Raw genomic sequence first — 10,507 nt, forward strand, 5'->3', positions numbered from 1 at the left:
TCCATCCGGACTACCGCCTTATTACATCCACTTACAACTCATTTTGCGCCCTGGTTAATGGACACTGCAGCCGTAGATCTTATATTCTTTTCCTCCTTTTTAAATAAAAAGAATCGCGGACTCATTGATGCCGTAATTGTGTCCTGCAGCGGTGTAGCTGTTCCCTTCCTTCAGCATATCCAAAACTTCTACCTTTTCGGCAATCATTAGCATCTTCCATTGGCGCTTGGGCATGGCCCCTGAAGCAGTAACAGGAGCAGATCGTTTTGGAGCCGTAACGAAGGGCTTGACTATGCACAAAGATAAACACAAAAGAGCACAAAAGTTAACTCTTTACACAGCGAAACACGTTGTTGCTGAATGAGTGAGACGAGACTTTCTGGTTAACACAGAGCAATCAAATTCGGCGCTCCGTCGCTGAACCAATCAGCACACAGGAACTTAACTCCATGCTCTGATTGGGTAGCATCTCAGCCATCTGCCAATAGCGTTCCTTGTATGAAATCAACTGGGCAAACCAACTGAGAAAGCATGTACCAGAAGTAAAAAGACCCATTGTCTGCAGAAACCCGTGAAGCAGCGAAAAATCTGCATTATATATTTAGATATGCTTACATATAAAATCCGCTATAGAGTGAAGCCGCGAAAGTCGAAGCGCGATATAGCGAGGGATTACTGCATTGAAAACTTTGTGTGTGTAATGCTTTGCATATTTTCACAGCACAATAATACTGATTTTATATAAAAATTATGTTTCAGTAGAAACAATGACTTTGAATGAAGTTATACACTTGATGAAACATTTTTAGTGTGGTCGGTGCGGTAACGCACTTTATCAGTACATGCTCCCAACCAAACAACCAACTGCTGTCTGGAATGATTTCATTAATTAAGACACTGACTCACTTTATTAGGAAAACTTTTCAAGTAACACTGCCTATTCTCTTTTAAATGGAAAGTGGCAGGACCACTACGCTTATTTAATTAAAAAATGGTATCAATGATTGCTCAAGGTCTGAGAAGTGAGTGTCACGTTGTGATTCTGCCAAAAAGCCTACATTATGAAGTGTAATTTACTTTACTATATTACTAGAGAGACAACTTAGTTTCATTCCCACATGGTAAAGATGTCATAAAAACCTTCTTTATATGTGCATAGGTGTAAAATTAGGATAGAATATAGTCGAGGTGAGTTTATTCATTTTTTCATATTTTTGTGAGTTAACTAATTTAAAAAGGATTAGCACTATCCTGGCAAAGATCCTCCCAAACTGAAAGAGCAGTACTTTTTTGTGTTTTTAATTATTTTTATAAACAAAACATTGTCATCAACTAATGGAATACACAACTGCAGAAAAGAAATGTTGGGGCACCAACCAGGTTGCCCCCTTTAATAACTGAGGTGTCTGGAAAAATAAACAGGTGTACAGTGGTGCAGAAACAGAAACAAAGACACAAACATGCTGAAGTGTTTTTGGAGCAAGGGTAATCAAGTTTTCTAGGTCATGGGTTCAGGTCGCAGCCCCATTCACTGGGCTGCCATTTCTAAAGTGAGACACCTTTTTCCGGGAGCATCCCAACTTTACAGTCCCTGGAATGGAAGGGACAGAGTTACTTGCCCTCAATGGGAGTTGTTTGGAGTTATTGGTGGAAAAGGAGGCAATACAATCATTGAAAGCACCCCCTGGTGTCCCAGAGTAGTAGTGCTTACCTGTGACGAGTTCAGAAGGTGAACCCCTGTGACAACGTATAGTTTGGAAGGTTTACGCACTGGTCAAGAAATATTAAAATCTCTTGCATTAAGATGTGAGATAAATTATATAAAAATGTACTTCCTATTTTAATTCTAGCATTTTGAGACTTGGTAGCTATAATTACATTTTCTATTTGTTCTCCATTTTCTGAAAAATGTTGATCTGTTTAACCAAATGATTGTATATACACCTCACAATTATGAAAATTCTTTTTTAGGCCTCCACCAAGTCCATCAGGCACCATCACAGCAGGATATGGACAGACACAGAGCCGATCTGTTCCAGTGTATGAAATGAAGTTCCCTGACCTCTGTGTGTATTAGCTGTCACACACCTAAGTCCATGAAGATTAAAGTAAAAGCATGTGTCATTGTGTTTAAACAACAACAACACCAGGAATCTTCATTTTCTTGCAGGATTTCAAATGATAGCCAGATTTTTTGCCAGTATGCATTTTGCTGTGTTGGCATAATGTTTCACATTCATTTGAATGCACTTTGAAATTTACAGGACTTTGGGTAAAAGTCTGAATTTTATTAGTTACTTTAAGATCTAGATAACCATTTTCAGATTCTAGTCAACCCCTATTTGTTGTTTGAGAAATCAATCCAGCAACAGTAAAATGACCTCCATCAGTTCAAAAGGAAATGTATGAGATGAAGGTTTCATTTGACCTTTTTTGTCTTTGCAAAGCATTGAGCTGTCAGTTGACACATTTTGCATTTTGGAATTTTGCACTAATATAGGGGCAAGTTTAGAGTTCTTCCTGGACTTTCCCAAGCTATGTTTCTGTAATCAGTTACTGAATGTTTGGTGTTCATTTATAAAGTACTGTTCTTATTTAAATGTTTAGCTGACATGAATTGAGAAATATAACCTGCTTGTGACTAAGGGATGATTTTAGCATTCTAGTTTTGGTTTTGAAATTCAACTGTCCAGTGTACGTCTTGATGTATAGGTAAAAGATTACTGATAGATGTCTTTCAGCCATGAGCTGTTCAATGAATGTTGTACAGTAATCATCTAATGATATTTCAGTATTACATCTCATACTGTATATTGTTTAAATCAGATACTTGTTAATTTAAAGTTTTCAAGACGTCAAGTTTAATGCTGTATACCACAATTAGTATGAATGTATTGTTGCCTGCTTTTATATAAGGTGCTGTACTATTTTGTACCTAATATTTACAGCCATAGATGTTAATTTCTTGTCAAGTGCAGGCTACTTTAGCTGATTTCCTAATGTAAATCTAGATGTCACTGGGGGTTGACTTATTTTTGTATTTATTTAAAGTGCATGACACTCCTCATCCTCCCCCGGCAGTTAGTAATTACTTTTTCATCGAGTTAACTTTTGAGCTATTTTCAATGTTTTCTTAAGTGGTTCTTGGGTGTTGTGCAACCCTCATAAAACATTAATACAAAAATTATCCTGCAGAGATTGAGGGCTAACACTACCTAGTGCTTCATGCACAACATGTTTTTAAAGCAACATTTTTTTAAATAACATAAATAAGTTATTGAGGCAGAGCTGTAGATGGAAAAAGATAATAGGGAATATATAAATTAATCACCCTGTTGTATAACGCATAATAAGATGCATATACTGTATATAGTTACTAATAGATGATACTAAAAATATTTATTTTTGACAAATTTAAATAAAATAAGAGCACATCAAACACTTCCTGTGAAAAAAACAAATTGAGGTAGGCAGACATTGAAAACACAGTTTGAGCTGGTATTCTTTAATGTACTTAATGTGAAAGCCTGTTAAGTTAGCAGTGATGGCATAATAATTAAATGGAAATGTGTTAATGGTTTTTCAAAATCTTTCTGTGGCTGTGTTTGAACTATGCATTCTGAGGAGTGTGCATGCATGCAAATGTTTGCCATATGCACATCTTTGGATTCATTCCACAAGCCAAACATAAACTAATATGACAATCGTATCATTTTTCTACCTGCAGTTTTAATTATGTAGGAAGCTTTGATGCAAAATATTAATAATGAGAAATATGCTACATTTTTTTAGATTTTTTATATATTCGTAAACAAAATTTTCTGAAAATATAAGCTGTGAATTTTATTTAGTTTGCAGGATATTAACAAGGCACACAAATGTATATCTACAATGTCATCTATAAAGATCTCTGGGATGTTAAAGTGTTGTATTTCTATGTCTTTACCTATTATACAAAACTCTATAGTTGATAATGGAAATGTGCTCAAACTGTCAGAACTGAATTTTGTATCTTGATGAGAAATACATTTGTATTGTTAAAAACGTATGAGCTGTACTTAGTCACCGTAGACAAGTCTGCCTGCCATTATTTTTTCTAAAATGGAGATTATTCTTTTATGAAATGAAAAGACTAAGAGCACTTATACATATTTATGACTATAAGTATAGTAACAGTAAAGTAGGTAACCTTATAACGATTATATACACAAACACACAATTCAGGGTAATTGAATTTTGAAATAGTATCAGTCTGAATGTTTAAATATAAACATGTCATGGTAACATAAATCTACATTAAGATAATGTTATGGTGTAGCCAGTCGACAGTGGAGGAGTTGGAATATAAAAATGCCTGTTAACAGCAGTATTGACAATATTTTTCACATTTCATAAAGAAGAATGTAGTTATTTTAGACTGTCACCACATCCAAGCCAAAGACTTTAAAACCCATATTATTTATAGCGTATGAGGAATTGATTGATATGACCAAAATGGGCTTTCGTCTGATTGGAGGACATGCAGCACTTTCTGGATGTCACTATCAGGTTTCATAAATGTTTTTGGATGCTTATGCTTGATTGTTTCATGCACTAAAATGTGCATCAGCAGTCAGTGCAACACTAGTGTTACAGGGGAAAAGGAATCTTGTAAACTTTAAAAGTTTTTTTAAATATTGAAATACAAAAATATTTGGCATATGTCTATAATTTATTTATACATTTACACATTTATATCTCAGAGTTCTTTTTTGATGACCCATCTCTATTTTTTTTCCTAATAATCCTACGGTTTAAAGATAACTAGAGGTAGGATCCTCTTGTTTTTGCTGAAGTATTAATTTGTTTGTCCACGGAGAAAAGTTATATGTGTAACATTATTAATTAGTTGTCATAATCTCTACTTCTTTATCTTACAATGAGTTTATTACGTAACTTTTTTTATGCATATCAGTAAACTTTTTTTAAAGTAATAGAACTATTATTATTATTATTGTTATTATTATATTCAATATTAAGTTACAAATTAATTTGTACAGTTTATGTGACTCTGTTGGTACTATAGACCTACTATACTCAGAAGGCTGAATAATTAAATTTCATATATCAGTACCTGAACAGCTCTGGTGCCAGTTTATTTGATACAAACCACATTTTATGAAGCCTGAGGAAGGAAAACATTCAACATGAGTCTTACAATATATCCTTTGCACTGGGTTATAACAGGTTTCTTTTAGAGTAGCACTTTAAAACTGTCTCCCTGTTATTTTTATTTTTTTTTTTTGTAGTATGTGAAATGATGTTTATTAGATGCCTCTGTATATTTTGTATTTTTTTTATAGATTTTGAGTATGCTTTGAGCAAGATACTTTACGTACCTGTTGCTAATCTAAAAACCTACAATAATGAAGAATTCTACATTTGTTAGTAATTATTTGTGGAAAATAGAATATCATTAAAGTAACTTCAACAAAACACCGTCAATCATATAATGTGTCCTTATACCTAATGTACACAACATGGCAGTGTTTGTTTTTCAATATTCACATTGCTGACACGGTGGTAGTGTGGGCAATACTGCTGCTGCCACTTCATTGCTCCAGTGGCCAGTGTTAGGTCTATGTGGAGTTTGCATGTTCTCCCCATATTTGTATCGCTGTTAATTACTGATGACTGAGTGCTGGTGCATGCTTGAGTATGTGTAAGTGTTCACTCTGCTTTCTACCTAGAGTCGCTGGGTTACGTTTCAACTCCCTGTAATGAAGTATGTAGGTTCAGAAAATTAGTTTTCAGTTTTTCCCATTTTTAGAGTGCCCAGTGATGGCCTGTCTTCTGTGTTGTTGGAATTAGTTACAGCAGGGTCTGGATGTTGGCAATCTGATTTTTCAGTCCTTCAACCCCTATCTCTTTTTTTTTTTTTTTTGTTAAAATTTTTTTGATAATATTTTTTGATACTTTATGATAACACATACAGGAGCAAATGGGAATACATTACCAGGCCAGACTATTTATCACAGGTTATTTACTGATAGCTAGTTGAGGATTAAAAAGTCCAGTTGGAGATACCTAATGCAGTTATTTATGAGAAAGTATCAAATGACAGGTATGCATCTTAATAATCAAGTGAAATTAAATTAACATAGAAATAATATGTTCTGTTAATACCAATAATTGGCTTCTGAATAAGAAATTGGGTTGAATGAAAATATGCAGCCAGTGCAGCCATCCAGAGACTGACTGGGTTTGTCATATAAAAAGTTGGTTCAGAATATGGAATGATGCATGAATATTTTTCATTTTCCATCTATCTATTTTCCAAACTCACTTATCCTTTCCATTTTTATAATTTTAAACAAAACCACTGTTATATTTTGAAATACAGATATATAGTTTGTCCCTGTTAAAAAAAATAACATTTTTGGAAACCTTTACAGATTAAAGAAAGAAGCATAAAGCCAGTTTCATCCATCCATTTTCTAACCCGCTGAATCCGAATACAGGGTCACGGGGGTCTGCTGGAGCCAATCCCAGCCAACACAGGGCACAAGGCAGGAACCAATCCTGGGCAGGGTGCCAACCCACCGCAGGACACACACAAACACACCCACACACTAGGGCCAATTTAGAATCGCCAATCCACCTAACCTGCATGTCTTTGGATTGTGGGAGGAAACCGGGAGCGCCCGGAGGAAACCCACGCAGACACGGGGAGAACATGCAAACTCCACGCAGGGAGGACCCGGGAAGCGAACCTGGGTCTCCTAACTGCGAGGCAGCAGTGCTACCACTGCGCCACCGTGCCACCCAAAGCCAGTTTTCAAAAAAAAAAAATTCTATTAGACATTAGGCATTTTTTTCATACCATTTAGCAAAAACCTTGGAAACAGTAGCAGGATCTGCCAAATGACTTGGTATGTTTTCATTGATAAATTAGACCTGTTACACAGCTGAATCAATAGTGTGCCCTGCAATCGACTAGTACCCCATCCAGGGTAGATCCAGAATTACATCTGATGCTGCTGGGAAAGGTTATTGCAGTCCACAACCTATAAAGCAGACACAGAGAGTGTTCAATGAATATACAGAAACACACTAAACACACAACTATGTATACACTGGCAATCAAAACATTTAGAACACCTCAATTTTTCCAGTTTGTATTTAAATTTTAAGAAGTTCTAATCCAGTGAATGACTTGAAATGGTATAAAGGTGAGCAGTTGACCGCCACAGTTTAGCTTAGAAAATGCTAGGTTAGTATATTCTTATTTTGTCTTAAAAAGTATAAAACTGTGAAGAATATTTATACATACAGTAGTTTTACTGCGTGTGCATCTCTTTTTTTATTTCTTTAATGCAACCATGCAGGGAGGTTGACCTGTATTTCTGTTTCTAAGATTTTTACTTTACTGTTATATATTTATTTATTTATTTATTTTTATGGTTTTATCTATTGAATTATTTTTTCATATAAGCTAATAGATTTGTCATCCTTTTTATTTCAGTTCACGCTATAGTCAAAGGATCTTTAATGGGGGCCTTCATTATGATGCAGTGGAAGTGCTGCTATCTCACAACAGGGAGACAGGGTTTCATGTGCTGGGTGCTCCTTGCATGGAGTTTGCGGAGTCTGCATGTTCTTTTCATGTCTGAGTGCTCCAGCTTCCTTCCTCAGTTCAAAGACATGCACGTTAGGTGGATTGGCAATGCTAAATTGGCCCTAGTGTGTGTATGTGTATGCGCGTGTGTGTGTGTGTGTCTGTTCACCAAGTGATGGACTTGTGCTTTTTTTAGGGATTGTTTCTGCCTTGAGCTTGATGCTTGCTGGGATAGGCTTCAGCTACCTTGTGACCTTGCCCTTACATAAGTGTGTTAGGAAATGGCTGGGTGGTTCTTTAACAGATAGAAAATGTAGACAACACACCTTTGACAAGGTCCATTGGAAAAGAAGTAGTTGTCAAAGGAAACTGAAACACTTTACATAGACACAGTTTCATTTAGCTATGCCATGTATTGAGACATAATTAATAGCCTTGAGATGCGTTACTTTAAGTTGAACATTACTTCAGGAATGAAAATTTATTATGTATAAGTGAGTGTGATGAACAAAGTGTTATTTATGCAAATACTGTGAAGATCGCATATAAAAAATAACACAACCTTATTGTTATTTTTAAGCATTGTACTTTCATTTAATACTTGTGTCAATCTCAATTCAGATACATTCTGAAATCTATGAAAATTATTTAATTCAGCCTGGATTAATATTCATCAAAGCATATGAAATTAATTGCAGTACTATGTTATTTTAATTGTACTTAACGCCACACCAGTAATGTTAACAGATAAAATGTTCTACTTACTATACAGTATATGTCTATGATGCATGTTCTATTAATGCTTTTTTCTGTGCTCTGTATTGTTTTAATTGCGGTTTTAAATCATATATGGTGCCTTGGGGTGTGACTTTATGTTAATTGCACAAAATCATGTAAGTGCACATCTGGTGTGATCAAGTATGTCATCTTATTCTCTGATTATTCTTATATTCTTATTTAGTAGGCATTCATTTCATAGTTGTAAATAAAAAAAACTATATTTTCCATTTGTGCGTTATTTGTAAATGCAGCCTGTAGCTGAATGGAGTGCTTGACTGTCTGATACCCCAGCAAAGGATCTTGCATTGTACAAATACTGTTGTACCCATTTGTCTCATAATAGCCCTGTGTTGTACGGTCTTGCACCAAATTATATTATTGATGTCAGAATCTTCATAAAACAAGCTAAGATTTGCATTTAAAATGCCTCTAACATATTCAATTAGTTTTCCAGTCCTGTGTCAATTCCCACCTTGCTCCTGGTGGCACTGTGATAGGCACCAGCTCTCTGCAGCCCTGCACTAGGTAAGCAGGTTAAATTCTTTAAAATGTGCTCTTCATCAAGAACATGGGAGGCACAGAAGGAAGCTGATAAGAGTATATTTTGCACAAACAATAAAAATATATTTGTTCCCACCAAGAGCAATAAATACATGGAATAATTTGCCAAGCCGGGTAATAGATGGTAATATTTTGGGGACCTTGACATTTCTTTGAAAGAGTTAGGTAAATAAAGATACACTAGGCTCTGCTGTTAGTGTGGAAAGATGGTAGAACACCAATTGTAACAGGTGACACTGAGGTTACATCCGCACTACTATGTTTTCAATTAAAAAACGGATTTTGAAATGAAAGCAATCCATCCACAATGGTATTTTCACTTACGAAAGTATCTGCATCCAAAAACATCTAAAACAACTGAAAGCACGTAAGAAGGGATGGTAGTGCCATTGGCCACAGGATTTATCACAAAGCTGAAATGACTGCTAAATTATTTGCCTTTTGCGCATGTAGGCAGCATTCAATCTTTAAAAATTGCAATTTAGATGCATACAAGTAAGCAAAACAACAAGTGCAATGGGAAGCAACCCTTCTGTGTCAGCTGTTTGACTATATGGCTTTCTTCCGTGAAGGGTGACTAATCGGGCAATGACACTGTAATGAGCAGAATCCAATCAGGGAAAGGTTACATAATAAATATGAAAAAATCAAAGCATGATTGGAGTCTGAATTTTTTAAAATCTACATTTTTCCACATACACATTGTAACAGTAAGTCAGCGTTGAAATTTAGTTCAGAATCTATTAAAATTCCTACTTCTTTATTATCATACAAAGCAGAACTAGAACATGAAATTATATAAATATTCTCATTGCCCAGAAGATGTTGTCAGTTGTTATGCGTTAGTTGTGGTTTGCAGTGGCTGCGTGTGCATCTTCCAGTGGCCTGGCAGCTCATCCAGTGTTGAGTATTACCATTGATAAGCTCCATCTTGCCATGTCCCTAAACTTGAGTTAAGCAAATTCAGGAAATGTGTGGATGGATAAACAGGTGGAGGCTGCTTTTATCATCATTTTCAATATGTATTAAGAATAATTTGAAATTAACATAAAATTTAAAATCTTGTTTTGTCAGTAAAAGTATGCATGTTTAAATGTAAGGCAGGTGTGATGAGGATATGAAGTTACAGCAAAGAGCGCAGAACTTTCTACAGCTGCCTGCACCTTCTCTTTAGCATACACACAATAGGTGTCTGTTGGACGTGGGCGTTCAGATGTGTGCATTTGCTCATCATAAACCTCTAGATGTCAGTGGTGTTTTTCTGGTTCCAACCATGATCAGTGAGGAACAGCAAAGGTCCGCCAATGATAGCATCAAGAGAAAAACAGCCGTACGTTATGATCATACATCACAAACGAAACACAGAGACTGAAAAAGTCTCCACAGATTGAGCCTTATGCTAAAACTGCATCAGCGGGCCAAAGCAACTCATATTCCTTCAGTATACTGTATAACTAATTTGGTTTTAGGAAATCTTTTTGTAAAATATATTGTCAGATGGACTTATTGCACATGAACTCTGTTTTAGCCATATTAATTATGCAATTAAAATGGAAGCATGGCCAAAAC

At 35.5% G+C, this 10,507-nt stretch overlaps 1 protein-coding gene across 8 annotated transcripts in view; it reads left to right on the top strand.

Moving 5' to 3' along the window:
• LOC120526114 (protein EFR3 homolog B) overlaps positions 1 to 5,879 on the top strand; it is a 165,947-nt gene extending 160,068 nt beyond the window's left edge. For all 8 annotated transcript variants that reach the window (XM_039749043.1, XM_039749039.1, XM_039749041.1 and 5 more), the window contains one exon: positions 1,972 to 5,879. In XM_039749043.1, the coding sequence (XP_039604977.1) occupies positions 1,972 to 2,077 (106 nt within the window). In that variant the 3' untranslated portion in view covers positions 2,078 to 5,879. The remainder of the gene's footprint in view (positions 1 to 1,971) is intronic.
• Positions 5,880 to 10,507: the final 4,628 nt, after the last annotated feature.

This window comes from Polypterus senegalus, chromosome 3 (genome assembly GCF_016835505.1).
Source record: "Polypterus senegalus isolate Bchr_013 chromosome 3, ASM1683550v1, whole genome shotgun sequence".
Classification (NCBI taxonomy): Eukaryota; Metazoa; Chordata; class Cladistia; order Polypteriformes; family Polypteridae; genus Polypterus; species Polypterus senegalus.